The sequence below is a fragment of the Antechinus flavipes genome, chromosome 5 (assembly GCF_016432865.1).
Source record: "Antechinus flavipes isolate AdamAnt ecotype Samford, QLD, Australia chromosome 5, AdamAnt_v2, whole genome shotgun sequence".
NCBI classification, from domain to species: domain Eukaryota; kingdom Metazoa; phylum Chordata; class Mammalia; order Dasyuromorphia; family Dasyuridae; genus Antechinus; species Antechinus flavipes.
In genome coordinates this window covers 134,686,994-134,712,071 of record NC_067402.1, presented here as the reverse complement: position 1 = coordinate 134,712,071, position 25,078 = coordinate 134,686,994, and the positions used below count along the sequence as shown (strand labels likewise).

Sequence of the window (25,078 nt, the reverse complement as noted above, 5' to 3'; positions counted from 1 at the left end):
ACAGGTTGTGAGAGAAGAGGACAGAAACAGGAGCTCTTCTGAAGACTGACTGACAGAATGGGCAGCCCCACACACGGATGCATGGGCAGGAGCATGTCTGCAACTACGAGTAACCAGGAGAATGATGATGCCCTGAAAAGTACTAGGAAAATTATGAAGAGTGGAGGGGAAAGATAAGGAGTTCAGTTTTGGTTACACCAAGTTTAAGATGTGAAGTTAAAGTGAAATAAATATTCAGCAGTCCCATAAAGTGTTTCATGTTTTAAATATCAACTTTTTTAGGTTGATATTTATACACCAAGTATAAGAGGCATGATGAGTTACTGTTTCATGTTGTAAGTACCTGTCAATATGTGCTTATGAGTGTTTTGTGTTGTAAACATTTCTTTGTGGGGGAGATAAAAAGCTGTCTTATACATAATCTATTTTTTATATGAATTCTATAAATCCTTTTTTAGGGAAGGAAGCCAAGAAAATAAACTCTCCTTAGGGTGTGCTTCAGAGTCTGTCTCTAGAGTACTACTTTGGGAAATAAATGTAAGAAGCGAAAAAGTTCAAGAGTAACCTGATGCCCTCTTTTAGAGGTCAGACTTTCCCAGAAGTAAAGCTAGTCAATATGAGCTTAGAACTGAAGTCCTTTAGGGAAAAAAGGAACCACATGTCACTAATTTCCCCTGGGTTTAAGTAATTAAATATATCTTGCTGGTTAACAATGGCTGACAATGTTATTACCACATCCTCTCTCCTGAAAATTCTTGATACTCTTTCCTTCCTTGATATCAATGACACTGCTTTCTGCTTCTCTTAAGGGCTCCTTAGTTTTCTTCTCTTTTTCTCTCATCCCACAAAGTAGGTATAAATATCCCCTAAAGTTCTCTCTTTGGGGACTTTAAAAAAAAACTCTCTTCTCAATCTCAACTATCTCTTTGGCTTCAAAGATCTCTATGTGAATGAATTTGAAATTTATTTCCACATTAATTTTTCTCCTTATCTTCAAGTCCCTATTTTCCAGCTATTAGCTGAACATCTTCATATGAATGTCCTGTTTATATTTCAAACTAAAGTTGTTTTTTCTCTTTGATTCTCTTCTTAATTTCTCTAAGATACCTACTTGAATAAACTGTCAACTTTCTTAAAACAGCTGTCCTATTCCCCCCATTCCTTCTTTTTCCACACTTACCACCCTAATTCAGCTGTTCATGACCTTTCTCACCTGCACTCCTAAAATACTCTCCTCACTATTTGTTTTACTTCTACTCTTTCCTCTCTTAAAAAAATTCTAAACACTTCTGCCAAAAATAATTTTCTTAATGCATAGGCTTCTATGCATTTCTATGTTCAAAATTTTTCAGAGACTTCCTCGTTGTTTATAGGATAAAATACAAACTCTTTATTGCTGGCATTCAACTTGGCACATAATTCAGCTTCAACTCCTCTTAACAGATTATATATAGATTGCCAAACTGAACGATTTACTACTCTCTGATCCTGTCTAGTCCTCTCCTGCTTCTATGCATTGCAAACATCATCTCCCTTCTCCCCTCAGGCTTGGAACCAATTCCCCATTCTTTCCCTACTAGAAATTCTTCCAGTCCAAACCTCTCCTAAGGTAAACAGCTCATTCTAATTTGTGTAATACAGGCACACCTCATTTTATTGCATTTTGTCTTATTGTGCTTTGCAGATATTGCATGTTATTCAGCTTTTTTTTTTTTTTTTTTTTTTAACAAACTGAAAGTTTGTGGAAACACTACATTAAGCAAGTCTATTGGCACCATTTTTCCAACAGCACATATCATGTCTCTGTGTCACATTTTGGTAATTCCCAGTTTTTCAAACTTTTTCATTATTATTATACTTGTTATGGTGATCTGAGATCAGTGGATCAGTGATCTTTTATATTACTATTGTAAATATTTCAGTGCCAAAGATTGTGCTCATATAAGACAATGAACTTAATTAGTAAACATTGTATGTGTTCTGAATGCTTCACTGACTGGCCATTTCCCATCTTTCTCCCTCTAATCTATTTCCTGAGACACAACAATGTTGAAATTAGGTCAATTAATTACCCTAACATGGCCTCTAAGGGTTCAAGTAAAAGAGCCAACTAATGCAGCAAAATTCTCATCTCAACCTTTAGCAACCACTACCGTGATCAATTAGCAAATTTCAAAAAGACCTTCTATCAGCAAAAAGATTATGACTTGCTGATGGCTTGGAAGGTATTTTTAATTAAGGTATGTATGTACATTTTAAAAAAATGTAATACTATTGCACACTTAATGGACTATAATATAGTATAAAAATAACTTTTATATGCACTGGGAAACCAAAAAATTTATGTGAATTGCTTGATTGTACTTTATTTACTACTACTTTACTACTGTACTACTTTATTGTAGTGGTCTGGAACTAAACTCACAGTATCTCGGAGATATGATTAAAATGTTTGTTTGTTTTTTTAGACACAAAATTTATTTTATCCACAGGTGATAAATAAACTGTTTCTTTTCCCTCACTTAATACAGAAAAAATTTCATTAAAAAAAAATGTAAACCAATTGTAACTAAAGAAAGGTATTTTTAGTAAGTTTTCTCTCATATCTAAAAATGAATTTAAATTTTTTTGTCAATGATGATAGTGTTATCCCTAGGCCTATTGGACAATATTAAACTGACCATTTGGAAATTTTTAATAAGCCATACTGAGAAACAAACATCTACACAAAGAATAATTCTTTTAAGAATATCTATGATATATTACTAAAATGATCTTATTTTTTGACTTGATGTTTTACCACAGCAAATGTTTTTGACACACCATTATGTACAGCAATATAGAATAGAAATTTATGTTATCTTCTTCCATTAGAATGTTTTTTGCCCATAGCACAGTGCCTGATAGTAAGTACTCAATAAATGCTTGTTGACTGATTAAGGTAGCACACAATAGGAATCTAATGAAATGTTCCACTTTGGGGAAGTCAAGCATGCCTTCTGTGGCAATAAATCAAATGAAAGGACATTTGCCAACTTGTTTCTGTCAGATAAGTTCTAGGCCCAAGAAGAAAGAATTACAGTATTTCAAACGCCATTGAGAAAAATGTAAGGAATAAAATCAAGTGCAGCTTGAATATTACTTGTATGCTGAAAAACATGCTAAATTATGTTGCCAAGATTTGCTCATCCAATTTTCAGACAAAAGTTAGATAAATCACAGTCTAATAATCTTCATTTCCTCAGTAAACTATGGCAAAACCCTTCAACCGTTTCCTACGACCTACTGAATAAAGTTCAAAATCCCTAGGCTGCTATTCAAGGCCAGTGTAATGTACCAACTTGTCTTTTCAACCTCACTTTACAGTACTTTTTTCCATGGAGTATATATATCCTAATCAAAATGGAACACTTACACTCTACTTTCCCTTCTATGTACCTTTGCAATATTCTCTTCTCTCCTTTCTGACTACTGAATTCCTACCCTACTCAAAAATCATCTCCTAAAGGAAACTTTTCAATTGCCCCAGTATCACTTAGTTTATATTTCTTTTATGTAATTTTCATGTATTATTCTTGCATGTGTCAAAGCTTCCTATTAGACTGAGGACAGGAATTCCATAATTTTAAATTTTTGTGGGTAATTAATATTTGTTTTACAGAAATTAACCTGCTGAAACTATCATTTTATTAAATATAATGTTAAAATTATACAAGTGGAAATAGATATTCACTTACCTGCCAGGATACTGCACCCAAAATTGCTGTTGCAAGAAGACTAAAGAAAACTAGTTGCTCTGAAATTAAGCAAAAATGTCGCATTCCTTTAGATGCCATTACTCTATCAAGGCTATTATTATCTGCCCTGTGAGTATAATAGACTTTATGACAGTCATTTAATTTGGTATGGAACCCCCAAAGAGTTATAAGAAAAATAATATGACAAATTATCCAGAAAATTCCAAAAATGGAAAACCCTGGTATTACAAAGTACCAGAGATAAGAGTTTCCAAGCTTAAATGCTGAAAGAATAAAAAAAGTAAGCTCAATCAAGCCAATGGAAATGACAGAAAATCTTCTACAAATTCTTCCACGATACAAGTAGGGTTTCCATCTTTCAGTAACTGAAAGTCCACTAAAATAGATGTCAAGGAATGGATCAGTAATTAGACAGATAAAAAAACATGCAAAGGCAACTGGATTCCGAGGTGTTTCTAATGAAGAAAAAAACAGTAAGACACCAAAAATCACTAAATTTGGAATTGCTAAGAATGACTTCATTCTTAGGTCAATAATCAGCATCGCCAAACCTACAACAAGCAAGATGACACTCATAGACTTCTCCACCAGCATAGTGGTACTAGCAATGGCAAATCCAACCAGCTCAAGGAATTCAACTGTGGTAAGTAAAGTGGGTCGATGACGGATACAACCACAAATTCTCTCCACTAAAGCACATAATATCCTCAGTACTATGGAAGTCAGAAGCAAATACTTAGTCACTTCTTCTTTCACATCTTTTTTAAAAGGTGTATTATCTAGGAAACAAAGAAGACCAAGCAAGAATCCAAACCAAAGGTTGGAGAGGCTTAAACTTGCTGCTTCCATTGAAAAATAATAATAGAGAATGCTGGCAATTCCAAGAACAAAAAGGCCAAGTATAAAGATGACCAGAATCAGGGAATCTGCTGTCTTTTCCCATCTTACATAAAGACCTAGGCATATTGCTACCAATAAATTGATTCTGGCTAAGTAGCCAAGATATCGAACTGAAGAGTGCATATTCACTTCTCTATTCACTTCTTCCAGTCTTGTCATTGCCATATATAGACAATGACTAATACAGTAACGCAGTGATCTACACATGTAAAATGGCAATTAAAGCTTTCTCCACACTATAAAAATTGTTTGTACTGCATCCAGAAAATCCAGGACATCTGCAAGCTCCTACTTCGCCATTTCCTCAGATGAAATCTTATTTGAAGACCTAAAGAAAAAAAAAGAATTTGCATTAATTTTAAATTTATTTTCACTGCAGTACTTACATTGTACAAAATAATATAAGTAAAAATGAATTGCTACTTCTCCTGTAACACAATTTAGCATGTGTGTGTTTATCATAAAGGAAATATTAAATTTATATCAGTTGTCTCCTCCAGCAAAGTACTACTTTGATGTCTCACCAGAGTATGGAGGTGACACTAAACTCCTGAAGGTTGTTAATAGTAAAGTACAAATTCAACAAGGTCAATAAGTCAACAAGCATTTATTCAGCATTTACTATGTGCCAATCACTGTGCTGGGCCCTAAGGGAACAAATTCAAAAATGTAATAATACTTTCCCTGAAGTAGTTTATTCTGTAACTAAAGAAAAACAGGTCTATAATTAAGTATATACAAAATAAATAAGGGGTATTGAGAGACAAGGAGAATCAGGAAAAGCCTTGTAGAAGGTTTCATTTAAGCTGAGTTTTAAAAGAAACCAGAGATTCTAGGAAGCAGAAGAAAAAGGCTTTATGTAAGGTCCATTCAAAGGCCATCTGAGAGCCAGACTAGTTCATAAGCAGGTTGGCTGCAATATTATGAATTCTTTGGCCAGAGCAACTGCCAAAGATCATGTACTAAAGGATTAGAGGGATTTGAAACCAGCATGGAAGGTGTATCCAGACCAACAAAATTCTTGATGATAGTGAGCATTTATACACAGCATTAAGATTTGTAAAGCACTTAGTCTTTGTTATCTCATTTGCTCCTCACTAACAGCTCTATGATAAGGATCTAGTCCTTCCTCATTTGACAGACAAGTACACTGTCCTAATAGTAGGGTCACACAGTGCCATATCCAGGGTCACACAGCTAGGAAATGTCTGAGGTAAACTGAATGTAAGTCTTCCTGACTCCAAGACTTATACTCTATCAAGTATTTACCGATTTCAAAATACTGCCTTGAGTACTGACTGAGGTATATGTTGATACTCAATAAAAAGAGATTTGGTATTAAAGTACAACGATTAAGGTTAACTATTATTACTGTAATAGCTAGTATTTGTACAGGGCTCTAAGGTTTAAAAAGCCTTTTATAAATATTATTCTCTTTTATCCTTACAACTCAGAGAAATAGGTGCTAATCAGTACCCCATTTTACAGATGAGAAAAATGAGTGTGGCAGAAATTAAATGACTTGCCCAGGGTAACAGAGCTATTATGTGTCTAATGTTGGATTTCAACTCAGTTTTTTCTGACCCCATTTTGCTACCTTTACCAATTTTATTTAAATAAAAAGCTCTTCCTGTATGTAGATGATTAGTAGGGCATTAGCTGTGAATTTTCCTACCAATGATAGTAATGAATTGCCCTCCTCCATCCAACTCATCTTTCTATATCTACTCCTCCCTATATACTTGGAATGGTATTTGCCAGCTTCCCTAGATTAGGATGCGAGGTATCAGAATAAAGTTTCTGAGTAAAGACGGACATTAATATTACTTCTAATTTTAAAAAAGATTAAATATTCTTTAAATTGAAACATTTTATACTGACAGTAGTTTTTACTTAAAATCACCCTAAAAATCAACTCCTGTTCTCTCAAATTCTGTGCAACTGTAGATTCTTAAAACTAGATATTAAGTCAACAAAAACACAAGTAATTAAGTTTAAAACTAGATTTTAAATAATTAAAAACACAATGAAGTTTAATACATTAAACCTACTCATTCCATAAATCTGTTCTATAATTATCTTAACGATTAATTAACAATTCTGACTGAATAATCTCCTTCGATCACTAGTGCCATTTTCCACTTTATTTTATTTATTTATTTTTTAAATTTTTATTTGTTTATTTTTTTGCTGAGGCAATTGGGGTTAAGTGACTTGCCCAGGGTCACAGAGCTAGAAAGTGTTAAGTGTCTGAGGCCAGATTTGAACTCAGGTCCTCTTGACTTCAGGGCTAGTGCTCTATCCACTGCTCTACCTAGCTGTCCCGTTTTCCACTTTAAATGAACAATTACATGGCAATGTATCCAAGTTGCCCAGATCATTTCTGCTATAAAACACTTTAAATTCTATCTACAATAAGAATTTTCAGCAGCATCATTATTAATTTTTCTAGTACAAAATTAAATGTTATAACCTGACATGCCTTATAAGCTATAATTCAAACTGGCTAGCTGTAAATTTAGAATGAATGATTGAAAAATAATTTAAACATCTGTTAGTAATTACAAAAAAAAATATTATGAGATTGTTTCACAGGAACAGACTAATGATAAATAGGATATTTTTTTGGCTTGTGGTAATAATAAACCTATAGAGACCCCTACTAGTTAAAAGTTTAAGAGAGGAAATCCTCTAAGAACCTAATTTAGAATCAGCATATCTGAAATTCTCTCATAAGATGGACACAAAAAAAGAAACAGCAGGTCATCATGTAATTAGCAACCCAAAGATAGCCATTTGGCTGAGAGAAATGTGCCCACCATGTGACATAATCTGCTAAGGCTAGATTGGTCTCATCTGTCATCTTTGGATGCCAGCTATAAAACATTCATGGAAATGACAAACTTGTCCAAGAGGGAATTGCAGATGTCTCTCAAATAATCATTCTTTAGTTACTTAGCTTTTGTGTTCAATTAAGATTTTAAGAGGCTAAATATTTATCTACAAGTCGCCATTTTATTTATTTCAATAACAAAATAAGTTGTGTTCCTTTGGTTTTCTAATCACATTACTACAAAGAATCTCCTAATTACATATTAATGTTTTAGTCTTTTTGACAGACCCCACACAATGAACTATTTCTATTTATTTTTGATTTATAGCAACAAATAAAAGAGGCAGTATGGGAGAATAGGCGGTCATTGGAGTCAATAAAACCCAAGTTCACAAGTGATCTCTCAATCATATTGGCTGTATGATCCTGGGCAAATCATTTAACCACTGAGTGGACCCAGTCAAGTCAATGAAAATGTATACTGTACAGCATGTTTTAGTTTTCACTGGTAGAGAGTTTCCTATCTGGAAGTTCCCTGCATCAACAAAATCTCAGGTCCAGAACAAAAATGCACAAATGCACACATATACACATGCATATATAAGATGTTCTCCAGATTCTAGTTTTAAAGATGATATTGTGCTGATTTACATCAAGTCCTAGAACATTATAGAGTCACCAACATGACATTCACAATCACTTAAAAGTTTGGCTTAATAAACCATGAAGGAAAAAACAAGTACTTAAAGAGTGCCCATTATATACAGTTGGATGAACTTAGTTCATTGGTACATAAGTCTTATATAGATACTGCAGATGAAGAGTGAATTTAAAATGAAATTGAATAGGAAGTCAATAATGGATTGGATTCAATTTGGGGAACTGTATAGTACTTGCAAAGATTCCAGAGTTCCCCTGAAACAAAATTCATTTTTTGGACAGTAATATTCTTCCAATTATAAATCATAGAACACTATAATCTCCAAAGAATAAAAACTGCTAGCTAACCAAAGGGCAAGAGAAATTTATATTAAACTTAGACTACAATCTATTACGAATGTCCCTCTATACACAACAGAATGTATTAGAAAGAATGCTGGATTTAGAATCAGAGGTTCTGAATTCAGACCTTGCCTCAGCAACTTGGGCAAATCATGTTATCTTATCCCAGTTTTTTCCTCTGAAAATGAGAGAACTATACTATATAATACCTTTTAGTTATAAATTCTGTAAGTCAAGCCTTCATCTTTTGACTTGATTATTGTAAGAGCTTTCTAATTGGTCTCCCTACCTCCAGATTTTCCCCTTCTCTAATGTAACTATAAAGATGGCATATTCCTAAAGCACGAATCTTCACTGGATCCCAAATACTTCTGAAATAAAATACAAATACTTTCCCTTTTGTCATTTAAAGACCTTTATAACCTGGTTCCAGACTATCTTTCCAAACTTACTGCATGGTACCCTCCTTCACATATCCTACATTCTACTCAAACCAGCCCAGTTGTTCTCTATATAAGTGTTCCACCTCTGTTTATTAATTTCACCACATCTACAATGGATGCCCTCCTCAGTACTCTCTCACAATATCCCCAGCTTTCTTCCAGGTTTAGCTGAAATATCACTCCTTCTTGAGGACTATCTTTTCTCCCAATTGTTTAAGCTTTCTCCCTGCTATCTCCTTCCCCAACTTCAATTTTTTTTTTCTGTTTATCCTATTGTGTACTTATTTTTTGGCATACATGTCTGGTTTTATTTTGTTTTTACTCCTTCCAATAGAACAGAAGGTCCTTAATAGCAGAGATTAGTTTTTGTCTTTGTATTCCCAGTGCCTAGCACAGTGCCTGGAACATGGTAGATTTTCACATGTTTGTGAAATGAGTCTGCAATAAACAATAGAGAAAACAACCTGTATGCTGCACTGGTACCCACTTAACAATATAAGACACAAAGAGAAGTCTCTTGAATGTCATTCCATCCCCTTAACTTGATGGAAAATTTATGGGAAGACATGGATAAGAACATAGGATGAGAAAGTATTTATGGCTCACAATTTGTACCACTGGAGAAAATACCCACCCTGAATTCATGACAAATGTACTAAATAAAGAAAAAAATTGGCAGAGCCAAGATGGCGGAGCAGGCACACGACTCTCTAAGCTCCTCTCATTCCCCTCATAAACAACTATTTAATCCAGCCTCAAAAATAGCTCTTCACTGCTTAAATTCACGAAGATGAGAAGCACTACAATTTACCAGCCGAAGTCCCTCGGGAAGCTCGCCAGGAAAGGTTTGTCCTGAGGGGCCAGGAACAGACTAGCACAGGCAGCTAGAGGCTAGCGTCCTGAGCAGACCAGAGGTGGGGGAGATTTCTGTGGCTAGAGAAGTTATAGAGATGACTCTGCTATAGGCTAACTGCTCTGCCTTGACTACAAAGCAGTAAACTGGCAGAGAAGTTAAAGCCTAAAACTGAGGGTCCTCTAAAAAACGCCAGAACCTAAGGAGATCTGGCTGTAACCCCTCAAACCCGGAAGTGACTCAGGCAGACTGTAAGGCAGCCCTGCAGCCAGGTCCTGCAGTTCGGGGCTTTTGCGGGGACAGTTACAAATCTGCATGGCAGCGGGGCTCGCCCTGGACAGCCTCTGATCTGCAGAGTGGGGGGCTCAGCCTGGGGCAATAGAACCTCCCCAGCTGACTGCCCTTCCTGGGCAGACACTTCCGGTCCCAGCAAATCCATTCACTGCTCAGCTGCTAATACTCACAGCCCCAGGGTGGGATTTGGCTTGGGAAGTGAAACTCTCACTGCTAAGTGTCTAGCCCCAGGGCAGTCGTTATCTCACAAAGCAGGGGTTCTTTGCAGGGCACTTTCCCAGCCCAGCCCTGCAGGCCTGAGTTACTTTCAGTGGGGAACTCTTTCCCAGAGCACTCCAATACCTAGCCGGTTGGCAGGACAGCTACCAGTCCATATAGCTTTCACTGCTCTGCAGAGGAAGCTGGTAACCTCCTGGCCCTGAAGGCAGACCCTACAGTCTTTAACACAATGAGTAAAAAAATCAAAAGAACAATTGATAGTTTCTATACAGAAAAAGAACAGCTTTTTAACCCTGAAGAGACTAATAGCAGACAGTCTCCAGACAATTGTTGGTCTCCAATACAAAAAGCTCTCCTAGAAGAGACTATTAAAAACCTTAAAAGAGAGCTAGAAGAGAAATGGGGAAAGGAAAGAGAAGCTATGCAAGAGAGCAATAACGTCCTAAAATGTGAATTGGAAAAGATAAAAAAAAAACTCCCAAGAAGTGCAGGGAAACAGAATTTGCGAATTGGAAAAAGAAAATAACTCACTAAAAAAAAAAAAATTAGTAAAATGGAAAAAAATTCCATAGAGCAAAACAACTCAATTTGGACATATACAAAAAGAGGTAAAAAAAGCTAATGAAGAAAATAACTCACTAAAAATCAGAACTGAACAAATAGAAATGACTGATTCATTGAGACATCAAGAATCAATAAAGCAAAACCAAAAAAATGAAAGATTGGAAAAAAATGTCAAATATTTACTTGGAAAAGCAACAGACCTGGAAAATAGATCTAGGAGAGATAACCTGAGGATCATCGGACTACCAGAAAATTATGATGAAACAAAGAGCCTAGATACTATTTTACAGGAAATCATCAAAGAGAACTGCCCAGAAGTAATAGAATCAGAAGGGAAAATAGGCATTGAAAGAATTCATCGAACACCTTCTGAAAAAGACCCTAAAATAAAGACTCCAAGGAATATTGTGGCCAAACTTCAGAATTTTCAGACTAAAGAAAAAATTTTACAAGCAGCCAGGAAAAAACAGTTCAAATACCGAGATGCCACAATAAGGGTCCAAGATCTGGCTGCCTCAACATTAAAGGATCGAAAGGCCTGGAATCAAATATTCCGAAAGGCAAAAGAACTTGGAATGCAGCCAAGAATAAACTACCCAGCTAAGCTGAGTATTTTTTTTCCACGGAAGAAGATGGACATTTAATGAAATAGAGGAATTCCATCTGTTTCTAAGGAAAAAACCAGACTTAAACAAAAAATTTGATCTCCAACAACAGGAATCAAGAGAAGTAGAAAAAGGAGAAACTAGACAACATAGTAAAGTAAGAGAATACAGTTCAACCCAACTCCTTCTACAATTACTTCAAAAAGATGAGAAATTGAAGGATACACTGCAAGAATCAAGTGTTTCATTCAAGTCCTCTATCTTCAGTCGATGTTCTTTTCACTTGCCATTGTGCTTCCCATGGTCAGGCACACTGTAACATGCCCTTGACTCCTGTGCCTCCAAATCCTGTATCTGGAGTGACCAAATAAATGTCTCCTCCCCAACCCACTCAAAAAAAAAAAAAAAAAAAAAAAGAGAGAGAGAGATGGAGCACAGGACCTGGAGTCAAGAAGAACTGAATTCAAATCTAGCCTCACATCCTGCCTAGCCCTGGACAAGTCATTTTACCTCCGACTATCTGACAAAATGGATCCACTCGATCCACTAGGGAAGATCTCTACCAAGAAAAGGCCAAATGGGGACAAGGGCTGGACATGGCTGTCACAACTGAGCAACAACCAGAGAGAAGTTTTCCTGATGCCAGGCCCAGCCTTCTAGCCACTGTGCCACCCAAAATGCCCTTATTAATATGCCTATTAGCAACCTTTGTATTATATGTTTATTTTAATGTGTCTATTAACACTTTTGTGTTATATATTATGTGTTAGTTTTAATATGTGCCTATTAACAATCTTTGTGTTATATGTTATATATTAATTTTAATGTGTGCCTATTAAAAAAAATAAAATAAAATCTACAAAAAAAATTGCATCTATGTTTAATCATTCATTCATATAAATACTCAACATTTAACATTTTTTTTCAATAATGTGTATAAAAGTATAGTACGCTCACTAAATCTGCAGATGACAGCAAGGCTAAGGGATAGCTACTAGATGAAAGAGAGAAAATCCAAAAGGCTCTTGAGAAGTTAAAGCACAAGATGAATCTAATAAGACGATAATCAATAGGGATCAATATAAAGTCTTGCATTTAGGTAAAAAAAGTTCAACTACATATGGATAAGAGGGAGGAAAAATGATTAGAAAGCAATTATGAAAAAGATTTAGAGGTTTAGAAGCAGCACTGTGATATGACACCCCAAAAAAGCTAATGTAGTTTTGGCATTAAGATTCCAGAAGGCGGGAGGGAAAAGGTACCACTGTACTTCATACTCTGCCCTCATCAAACTTCATTTTGTAGCCTTGAGCACCAGTTTAAGAAAGATAATAAGCTGGAAAGTACCCAGAAGAGGACAGAGTGGTTATGGGTCTTGAGTTTATGTCACATGGCACTCTTTGAGGAACTGGGTATGTTTATTTAGCCTGTGAAAAAACAAGTTTCAGACCTTACAGCTATCTTCAAGTATCCGAAAGGCTGTTATATAGAAAAGGGATCAGATTTGTTCTATTTGGCCCCATAGGACAAAAGAAGGAATGGTGGGAAACTGAAAAGAGAGATGAAATGAAACATGCAACCTAAGTCTTTCATAAGAGGTCTGTTTCCTGAGAGAGAGGGGATAGCTTTAAGCTGTAGATTTAAACAGATGTTTTTGGATATGAGAAATGTGGGAATGTATTTTGCTTTACTATTTCTAGTTCTTGCTTCCTTTGTTTTTCTGGGGGTCATGTGGGAGGGAGAAAACTAAATGAATATTAATTGAAAAAAGTAAAATAAATAAAAATTAGATTAAAAAGTGAATAATATGCTGAATTCCATTAGGCAGGAGAGAGAATGACCTAGAAACTTATAGATAAGCAAGGATCCTATCTAGATTATATAGATTTTATGCTCACACAGTAATGTAGTTGGAAAAGAGTATTTGATGCTCAAAAGAGGAAAGGCTACTGAGAGATGGTTGCAAAAAGACAAGATGGAAGCATCACTTAAGAGCAAAGAATACGCTTACTTCTTCCTCTTATGGGCCCAAATTTTCAGTGGTTATCAAGGATGGAGCTGCCAGTACTTAGACAAGGTGCTCAAGGAAGCAGTGTCTCCAGTAGCAAGCCAAGTTTCCTAGGGCTTCAGCATGAAAGAAAGGGGTAGAGGATGTGAGGAAGCTATTATACACATAATTAAATGGCTATGATGAATGCTGCTCATTGTGTCTCAGATATAGAGATAGAGAGATAGATAGACAGATAGACAGATAAGACAGTTATAAACTAGGTGGCAGTAAATTTCAAATCTTTCTTCCTAAGTCTGTAGTGGTCAGTGTTCAGTCCCTCCAGATTTCTGAATAAAACCTGTGCTTGGAAGAAAAAAGTAAACAAAAAAGAAAGAAATCGCCAAAATGCAAACTTAGGCTTGTATCATAAATTAAACAATTGGAGCTGTCCAAAAGTAGAATTGACTGCCTCAAGAGGTGCTGAGTTCCTCCTGGTTAGAAGTCTTTAAGTAGAGGCAGGTATGTTAGAGTGGAGATTGCTTCTGCCTATATGCTGAGCTATAGGACTGCTAAGGTCATTTACAACTCTAGATTTCTGTGATTATGTGTGGTTGAATTAGATGCCAGAGGTCTAACTAGAAATCTCAGTTCCTAGGATAAATTCATTTGAGGAAGGGGAGCTGGGAGAGATGATGCAAGGAAGAAGGAAAGAAGAGACAATTTGCAGACAGAATGTCCTGGGCTTTCACTGGGGGCTAGGGAAGAATGTCCCTGAGAGACTGTCTCACCACAGATAGAGTTTTAGACCTTTAAGGGGGGCAACAATTTCCCCCCTCACAATCTGCACCGACTGCCAGCAACCCATCCTATTCAAATCATCCTTCACCTGGAAGCCCCTAATACCAAGAGGCCCAGGACACAAAGAAAAAAAAAATAAACTCTAAAACTGGTTCTCAAAGTGCGGTTCATGCTCATAAGAACCTTTCAGTGGTCCAAAAGATGAAAATTACATTCCTATTAATACCAAGAAGTTGCTTGCCTGTTAAAATACTCTTTCCCCCTTTTCCAACTACATTACTGTGTAAAGCTGGATTTTTTTTTTTATGTGCTTCAATCAAAACAACATATTGCAAGAGACTCAAGGAAACAGCTATGAGAATCCAGCTGTCTTATATTATGTCAGACACTGAAGAAATTTGTAGAATATGCAAATAATACCATTCTACTTGCGTTTTTTTGTTTTGGAAAAATAGTTATTCATAAAAATAGATTATTTGTGTTAACATGTAAAGAGTTATGGCTAAAAATGTTTTAACAAATGAGTATTTTTTTTTTTAATGACCAATTTTAGTTTCTAATGTGGTAAATATTTCACCTATTTAAACAAAAACTATTTGGGTTCCTCAATAATTTTTAATAGTGGGTCCTGAGACCAAAAGGTTTGAGAACCTCTGCCCAAGAATACAACATTGGGTGCAATGAGAGTTAAAGGACAGAAAATCAGTGTTTATTCCTCTTTAGGAGAAAAGGTGGGGTAGCTTCCTGGGAGGCGGTTCATTTTATCCCAGATCTACCACAATTCCTCTTTAATAATTCCTCCACCCTGAATTTGTCCCTTGCCTTTCTCCCCCTCGTCCCCCCTAATCTCCCAATTTCTTAAGTACAAGGGCTTCTAAAGGCTTTGGGGACAACGCGCTAAGGGGAATTGGACGAGGGGGAATAACAGCTTTTTTCCCTAGTTCTTTTTTGGGGGGAAGGGGCGGGCCGCCGTCTCAGATGGAAAGTGAGATTCAAAGGTGTTTTGTTCGTGCAGAGACAGGAAAACCCCCAAAGAAGTTTTTTCCCTCCTCCCGGGGCCAGCAGGTCGCACGTTTCAAACTTGCATACTTCTGTCAATCACGCGCACTTTTCTCAGCAATTGGTACCACGTTAAGTCCATTTCCCAGACGCAGAGACACCGAAGCTCCCCAACCCAGGGCTCTTCCCCCAGCGCCTCGCAGCCTCGGCACGTCGGGGCCGGACGTCCCTTAGGGTGGGTACGCTGGGCCGCAGCCCACCGCCCTCAAATCCCCGATACGTCGGGCGCAACCTGCAGGCTTCTGGAGCAGGCCCGAGAAGGCCCCCGCGGTTTCCTGAGGCGCGTCCCGGAGAGAAGCCGGGCGGCCCAGGTTCCTCCTTCACGCCGCCGCTGCCTCTTCCTACCTGGCTCTGCTGGGGCCGGCTCTGCCACTCTCTGGGGCCTGGACGTCTCGGCGTTCGGGGGACGCCGCAGAAGGCGGGCGGACCGGGCCCGGGGCGGGAGAGGAACTAACAGAGGCCAGATTGTTGGAAAACTTTCTCTGTTACTAAGGGGGTGACGGGGGTGGCGGCGGCGGCGGCGGCCATGTTCCCGCCGCCGGCTCAGAGGGAGATACGGAACGTGGATAGGGTCAAACTAGGCGGCGTCTCCTTCCACCTCCGATCGGCCAGGCGCCTAGGCCCGGGCCGGGATAGCTGCTCGTGAGCTTCTCCTCTTCGTCCCGTCCCGCGCGCACCCCAGAGTCCCGGGTGGGCCGAGAGGCGATCGTTCCCGCCCTCCCGTAGTCTAGCGATTGACCCGCGGACACAAACTAACCAAGCTCTCTCAGACCTCTTGGTAGAATGATCGTTCCGTTTGAAGCAGCTCCATTAGCGAACTACCGTAGCAAAAGCCCAGATCTGGGTTCAAATTCTGCCTCCACTCACTACTTACCAGCTGTATGGGTTTGAGCTTGAGCGTAATCATTTCACCTTGCTGCTTCTTCTGTAATAGAAAGGGTTTGAATTCCAGATCTAAGTCTATTATATGGCAGAACAACCTCAATCAGCAGCATAAAATGTAGGGCTAGTTAAGAGATTTTTTTTTCTCTTAAGGCCCGGGTAAGGAATTGCGATTTCTGGTGGTTGAGAGCCACGGCATGTCAGCCGCGGACCCGCAATTTTGTTTCTTAAAAGAGCGTTTCCTGCGACCCGGAGTGGTTTTATCTAAAGTAAACTGTAGGCGTCAGGGGTGGGACTTAAGAAACCGAGGTCTTCCTGATTCAGAGGCTAATTCTCAATCCTCTGGGCTGGGTTTACATCTCCTTAATCCAAATTTAATCATTCCTTGATGCTTTGGACCTCATGTTTTGCTGCTCGAGGCCTTTCTGGATTCCCCTATCCTCCCTCCCAAAATTGCTTTGTATTCAATTTATACCCTATTCCTGGTGAGGCAAAGAACTAATCATAGAAACAAATGGAAAATCTCATCCAACATAATTACAGCAATGAGACAGTGCCTGGTGCTTAGTAGGCCCTTAATGAATGTGTAGTTGATTGATATACCAAGAGTTTTGGGATGTAGCTAAAGCATTTTTTAGGGCCACATTCATATTTGTCAATACTTTCATCAGGGGAAAGAACAGCTGAGTGAATGAATGAGCATGCAATTAAAAAAACAAGAAAAGCAACAAATCAGAAAAAAACAAATAAGCACTAAATTAGGAATTCTGAAAATCAAATAAAGAGATTTGCAAATTTGAAAGCAAAAAAAAAAAAAAAAAACACCCTGAATTAATTTTAAAAAGAGGTTTTAAACTAATGAACAAACAGTAAGCTAGCCTGATAAAAAGAGAAAGGAAAATCTAATTATTGGTATCAAAATGAGGAAAATTTACAATTGATGAAAAGAAGAAAGCTTTCTGAAACCTTATACTGTTATATACCAACATAAATGGATATATAATTGAATGAAATGGATAATTATTTACTAAAATATAAAATACATACAGAATAGAACAAGAGATTATTTAAATAATTCAGTATTAGAAAATTGAATAAAGCATAAAAACTCCAAGAAAGTCCTAGGACCAGATGAATTTAAAAATGAAATCTATCAAATATTCAAAGAACAATTCATTCCAATCTTGAATAAACTGCAAGAATAAGAAAAAGAAGGAATTCTGCCAAACATTCAAATATATGGGTGTGTGTATATATATGTAAATAGCCTTGGTACTTAAGCCAAAGAGAAACAAACCAGGTAAAGAATACAATTCTAAATGTTCCCAAATGAATATTGATTCAAAAAAAATTAAGTAAAATATTAGTAAAGAGTCTATAATACCATATTTCTTAAATGATGTACTATGACCAGGATGTATTTGTGTCAGGACTATGGAGCTCATTTGTAAATTTTTAAAAAATGCATGCCGTTACATCAGTAGAAGCCCCCAAAAGCAACACTAAGAAGTATAGAAATAAATGGATCTTTCCTAAATTTGGTAAATATCAACTATATAAAGCCAAGAACCAGCATTACAAATAATAATGAAGAGCTAAGGTCACCTTTTAAAATTCAATTTTATTTTATTTTCTCTTCTTAATTCTCTCCTACTCCCCAATGAAGAGAGAAAAATAAAACAAATACGAGGTCATTTCCAGTAAGATCAGCAGTAAATCAAGAACGTCCATTATTACTGCTATTGTTTACAGTGCTAAAAATTCTAACTATTGAAAGAAAAATTGAGGGAATATGAATAGGTAAAGTAGAAACAAAACAATCACCTTTTGCATATTATATAATGGTCTCTAAAGGTCAACTAAAAATTAAGTGAAACAGTAACTTCAGCAAAGTTATAGAATATAAAATAAACCTATATGTATTATCAGCATTTCTGTATATCACAAACAAAACTCAGCAAGAAGAGAAAAAGAAAAATACTTAAAATTACTACAAATCACATAAAGTATTTGAAAGTTTACCTACCATGACATACACAAGAACATTAAGTATTCCGTTACAAAATACAGAAATATAAACAAACCTAAATAATTGGGAAATGATTAATGCACAGAAGAAAAAATAAGGAAGGCTAGAAGATAGCTTAAGCAAGAGAACTTTGAAGTTACATGTTGATTTAATAATATACTTTAAAACAAATTGTTATATAATAAATTTATAGCTTCATGTATAATCTTTTCCACTTTGTATATGAAAATGCTCATTTTATTTTGAGTTTAAGGCAGAAAAAATAAAATTTTTAATGTATTCCCTTTATATCTATTTATCTATCTATATTCTCCCCTCATAGCATATAAGATTTTTGAGAATAGGGATGGTTTTTTTATCTTTATATCCCTAGAGACTAACATGATAATTGGCAGATGCTTAGCAAATACTAATTAGTTGATTGATTATAATTTCATCCATGCTTTTATTCTTTCCAAAAATGAAGATTGAAAGCTATTCATGCCTACTCCTTGCTATACATTTGTCCATAGAGGATAGGTCCTCCAAAAGGAGTCTACCCTATGTGTTTGAGACTTTTGTTACGTTTATTGACATTAAGTGAATAGTAGTTTTAAAAAAAATTGGGTTGTTTTTCAGTCATATCACTTTGCTTCCTGATGAGCCCTGTTTTCTTCAAGCCAAACATCTTTCTGAGGTACCTTTTACCCCAGTTCTCCTAGGCATTGTGTCCAGGATTCTTCTGTACCATGTTGCATCCAGTTCATGTGTGTTAGGCATCTTTACATTGCCTTTGGGGTTTACCACAGCTTTAACTAATAGAACACAGTGATTCAAAGCTATATATCTTATAGATAAATAAAGCTTATGTGTATAAAGTGCTTTAAGGATTGCAAAATCAGTCAAGGAATGTTATCTACAAAATATAGGAGGAGTCTTTTGGGGTCAACAAGGAGCTTCCCAAAGGCATTTCAATTTATTTTCCTCCTGTTCATTTGCCTCCATACTTTTATTCATGACACAATCTAGTCATCTTCTCTGATAATATAAATCCTACTCTTTAAAAATTGCCATACTAAGGATATAGGAAGGGTGCCACCAGTCCTATCAACATATCATCCTATCTCTGGTTCTGAGTCTAGAATAATTTAGAAATCAAATTCTTGACCCAGAAATTCCTAGTTACATCATTAAATATAAATAATGAAAAATATATATCCAACCAGTAAAAGTCATAGGACACATGTGCTCACATATGGCTCTTTGGGAACATAAGAGAAGATGGTGAAAATAGGTAATTGGAGTGGAGTTAAAAGTTTATTTGAGTAGAAAATAAAGTAGTTTACTTAAGCCATTGAATACCTTTTCCATAAGCTATGTGATTCAGGAGAAAGAGGGTCATATTTGTAGTGTGAGAACCAGGGTTCAAATTTCAGCTCTTCTATTTTTCATATGATCTTAAATAAGGTTTCACTTATCTGTAATATGGAAGGGGTGTAAAAGAGATGACCTTTCTAGCTCTTAATCTTCAGTCTCATGAGCCTAGCACTATTCTGAATAGAGCTTTAAATATGGGATATTAGATTTTCCTACTTAAAAGTCTAGCACTAATGCTAGATTGTGAGAATAATGTCTCATTTAAATTATTTCATTCAACATACATTTTATTAAGCTCCAGCAATGTGCAAAGACTCACGCAGGTTTCTAGGAATACAAAGATAAAAGCCAAATAGTCCAGCAAGAAATTTGATGAATATAAGGAATTCAGAGAAATATGAGAAGATTGGCCTTTTGTGTAGACATTAATAAGAAGAATCATCATCAATAATGAAAATGAAGAGTACTGAATGGGAGCCAAGCTGCCAGTAACTGTAATGATCAATCTTGTTCCCAATAAACAGTTAAAGAAATACACCTCCTTCCTCACCAAAAAAATAAAAATAAAAAAAGTGAGAGACTACAGCATAAGGAAGTCAGACAGGATCATTACATCAGTTCAGAAGATCATATATTTAGACCTAGAAGAGACCTTAGAAGTCATCCAGTATAACCCATTTGTTTTAAACAACTGAGCAACTGACTATGGTCATATAATTGTACATGGTATATGGTCATGATTTAGACCCAGATGCTCTAATTCCAAATCCAACCTTCTTTCCACTTCACCATGATACTTGTTTTTGCTTTAAATTTTTTGTTATTAGCAGTTTCACTCTTTTTGTTGTTGCTTGCTTGCATTTTATTCTGCCTTTTCCTTTTTTTTTTTTTTACTGGTTTGATTTGATTTTTCTTGTGCAGCACAATAATTGCATAAATGTGTGCATATATTGGATTTAACATATTTCTACCATGTTTAACATGTATTGGACTACTTGCCATCTAAGGGAGGGCATGGGGGAAGGTAGGGAAAATTGGAATACAAGGTTTTGTAAGGGCTAATGTTAAAGAATTTTCCATGCATATGTTTTGAAAAACAAAAAGCCTTAATAAAAAAAAAATTTTTTTTTTGGTTAAAAGGGAGGGTTCCATGGTAGGGGAGAATTGGGGCTATTATAATCCTATGTTTTGATATAAAAACAAAAGGCAGCAATAAAATTTATTTCAAAATAAAAAATATTCCCTGCCCTTAATAAGCTTATGCTCTCCTTCAGTGTCTAAGGGGGCTCTAAACAAAGTAGGCAATAAATATTGAAATGAATTGTGTTCATTTAGTCTTTGCATCATCATCCTCATTAGCTGATGGTCCCAAACTAATCCTCCTGTTGATATATTAGTTTTTCTGTTGTTTTCTTGTTAGACTTGTCATTCCTTTCTTTCCTAATTTATGCCAGTAAACCTTCCTCAGCCTCTGGTGAAAGTATATAAAATATATAAAGCCTGGGAACAAGTAGACTTCAAAGAGAATAGCTAAGTCAACTTGACATGATAGGGAGCTTTCAAGAATGCAACAAAAAATAAAATTTATATGAATTGACATTAAGTGGACAACAGGAAAATTATATGCAAAGGGCTCTCCAACTTAGCATCTTATTTTGGAATTAACAATTAGGAATGTGGGGGAAGCTAGATGGCACAGAGGATAGAGTTCTAGGCCTAGAATCGGTAAAACACAGTTTCACTAGTTCATATCTGACCTTAGACACATTCGCCATGTGACCCTCGGCAAGTCACTTAGGTCTTTTTGTTTCAGTTTCCTCATTTTTAAAATAGAAAGAAATGGCAAACCACTCTAGTATCTTTGCCCCAAAATGGGATCATGAAAAGTTGGACAAGACTGAAACAACAAAACCTTAGCAATACCCTACTTTCATAGTACTACAGTTTCTGAAACCCAACAGAAAATCCCTTGGGGACAAGAAATCTTCTTCTACTCCAACTTCCTTGTTAGAGCTTGTTTCATGTTTTGAGGTTAGAACAGAAATTCAGGGGTAGCTAAGTGGTACAGTGGGAAGAGCACTGGCCTTCCAGTCAAGAAGGCCTAAATTCAAATCCAGCCTCAGACACTTAAAACGTCCTAGTTGTGTGACTGAGCAAGTCACTTAGCCCCAATTTCCTCACCAAAATAAAGAGTAGAAATTCAGAGAACACAGGAGCAAGTGTGCTTAAACATTGCAGTACAGTAAAAACAGCACTGGTTCTGGAGGATCTGTTTTAAATTTTACATTTGCAGCTTACTTAAATTATTCTTTAATTTCTTTGGACCTCAGTTTCCTCATATAAGGGAATTTGACTAAAATGTGTGTCCTTCTATTTCTAGGCCTACGATACTATGAACCCTGAAATTGGGGCACAGAAAATGTGGTGGGTTCTGCAGAACTCATAATTGCATGGCATCCTCCATTGGGTAAATGAAGCAGGAAGTGATGACAACATTAATAACATAAAGACACATGTATGTATGGATAGTTCACTATTCCTGAATATGAGTAGTTCAGTATATGTCTATATCAATATTTTCTGATTCCCAATCACTAGATTAAATACTTCTCTCTATTTAAGTATTTAGTATTACTATTTTGTTATTTTTGTTGTACTAACAATAACCATTGTTTGATACTGCTGGCATTCAGATGCATTTGACTGTGCCACTGAAGTAAAGTCAGAAACATGAATACCAAAACCAAGTTCTAAGACACAACCAGATCTAGTTAGTTAGGATCACAATGGGAAAGAGTAAAAAGATCCTAAATCATTCCCCCTTATTCAAATGAAATATTTGTAAAAACTCCTTAGCACAGTGCTTGGCACATAATAGATACTTAATGTTAGTTCTTTTCCTCCTTTATCCATAGCAGAGGGTCTAGATGCAGCTGCCTATGTGGCTTCTGCCTAAAGCTGCCTTTACTGAAATTAGAACTGTCAGGGCAAATTCCTGACATCTGGCAAGTCTACCTGAGCAGCTGGATATAGGACAGTCACCAGGGGACCATTGCAGTGACAGGAGATTTCAGCCTGTGGTTATTAATGACAGTATAATGATCATAATAACCAGAACATCCATTCTTTTCCACCTGCTTCCATGCAGGCAAGACCTGCACACTCGACATAAGCCGTAACTCCACACAGGGTTATTTCACCCACAGGAGATATTTCAGTCCAGGAACACCTGTTGAAAATGTATAATCATGCTAATAAAATCAAGAAGAGAAACTCTGAAGCATCAATGCAAGTGAATTCCAGATAATGCTATTATAGAAATAGATACAGATGTCTCTAGAAGAGGAGTAACATAAACCAGAGGAATATAAGAGTTCTGAGGTCCATGAAATTATTTTTTAAGAAATATTTTCCCAACTACCCTAATATAATTGACTTTCTTTTAGTCCTATATATTTTATGTATCTAAAACATCATTCTGTCACGAGAGCCATATAAACTTCACCAGACTGACAAAGAGTTTTTGTGATACATAAAAAACTGGATTAAAGAGCAAGTAAGATAACAGGGAAAACAAAGAGCCTTTAAAAAAAAAAATCCTTCTTTTCTCTTCTTTTGTTGTATCCCTCTCATCTATTCCAAGTCAGTTATTTATTCTTAGTGCTCAGCTCAGCTCAAGACCTCCATAGAAATTTCTCTGGACTTCTGGAGCAGCCTTTTTTAGTCCCCCAATCAAGAAAGCCACAAAATGGCAGAAAGGAAACTTGTTTTTACCCCCAATTCCCCTGCACTACCAAAGAGTCATGGGCAGAAGAGGGGAAAGAAGGGAAGAAAGGACCCACAACAAAACAATTTTCGTCAGATCTTTTTAATCTGATAGCTTATTACTGGTGGCTGGTGCAGATATATTTCTCTTTATTCATGCTGATCACTTCAAAGAGGACACCTAAAGTTCTCTTTGCTTCAATCTCTTTAAGCTATATTTTTGGAGAATCTCATTTGCCTATCATGTTAGCCCTGGGGCCTTCTCCCCTCTGAGACCTTGTAGCCCTATGTAGACCTCAGTTCTTGGCCTATATGTGTGTTTTTTGGGTTAGGTGAACTGATTGGAGCCTCTAATCTTGTAAAATTCAAAAGCTTAGGAGAATATGCCACGGGATCCAAGTCTCATTCCGGTTTTTACATCCAGCCCAACAAAAATGTCTCACCGAAGAGTAATCTGTAAGCGTGACCTCTATCACCCAGCCTATGACAGGAACTCCTATGGCAGTCAAGCCACGTCTGGACATGAACGTGGCAGAACCAATATAATGTAGGAATTAATGTGAATCTATCTCTAGATGTTGAGAGAAAATGATTGCTTATTGAGAGAGGAAAAAAAATACACACTAGTAGAAAAAGATAAATGTAGGAACATACATCAATATATAAGTAGATCTGAATGAGACTAGGAAATTCAATACTGATCAATAAAGTTTACAGGATAGAGGAACCAGGCCATGAAGGTAATGTTGCAAGCCAATTCCTTTTTTCAGTTTCTATGTCAAGAAGAAAGTTTTTAACTACTACTTACTACTTATTGCTTCCTTCAAAACGCCTTCCAAACTTGAAGTTTTAGTGCCCAATTATTTCACTTCTCTGGTAAACACTTGATGGTTTGGGGAAAATTGATAAGACAACCTTACAATATTCCCACATGAGAGAATCTTTAAAATCCACATCCCATAAATGTTAGGATTGCTCCTAGTATTTATGTGTGGATGCATGTGTATGTGTAGGACATGGGACCAAAGTGGAAATTTACTTTAATGATTTGATAAGTTTGTGATCTTGATGTTACTACTCCCTTCAGTATTGCCATTGGCATCCCAATTATGCCATTTCATTTTGTGAGACTTTTTTGCCCATGGTTTTCCACATATCTACCACAAGAAGTTCACTAAACATACTGGGGATCTTCATTCAAATAATCTGGAATTTTTGATACTGTGTGGAAACCAAAAAAGTGCATTGTTCATTGGTTATCCTTTACTTTTAGTAACATGACCTTTGTGGGCAAACTTCTCTATCTTAAAACCAAGCTCAGCACATATTAATGTAAGACTAAAGTATGACTTGATTTCAGCCCTTATTATCTCTTCCTTTGATTATGCAACAGCTTTTTTTTACAACTCCCTGCTCCAAATCTCTCCCCTTTACAATCTATTCTGTATGTCAAATTAATATTCCTAAATTGTTGGTCTCACATCATGCCTTTATTCAAAAATCTTTTTTTTTCCTTTGCTGAGGCAATTGGGATTAAGTGACTTGCCCAGGGTCACACAGCTAGGAAGTAAGTGTCTGAGGCCGGATTTAAACTCAGGTCCTCCTGACTTCAAGGCTGATACTCTATCCACTGTGCCACTTAGTTGCCCCTGTTTAAAAAAAAAAAATCTTAAAAGACTCCCTATTGCCTTTAGGACTATTTAAGCTCCTTGTCTGGGCATTTAAACC

General features: G+C 36.5%; 1 protein-coding gene across 2 annotated transcripts in view; it reads right to left on the bottom strand.

Annotated features, from left to right (window-relative positions):
• The window catches only part of TMEM168 (transmembrane protein 168), a 62,500-nt gene extending 39,399 nt beyond the window's left edge, over nt 1-23,101 (bottom strand). The window contains exons 1-2 of one of the 2 annotated variants that reach the window (XM_051962754.1): nt 15,664-23,101; nt 3,738-4,986 (exon numbers count right to left, since the gene is read on the bottom strand). In XM_051962754.1, coding sequence (XP_051818714.1) covers nt 3,738-4,865 — 1,128 coding nt within the window. In that variant the 5' untranslated portion in view covers nt 4,866-4,986; nt 15,664-23,101. The remainder of the gene's footprint in view (nt 1-3,737; nt 4,987-15,663) is intronic. The other variant, XM_051962755.1, reaches the window with a different exon arrangement.
• Between the last annotated feature and the right edge of the window lie 1,977 nt (nt 23,102-25,078).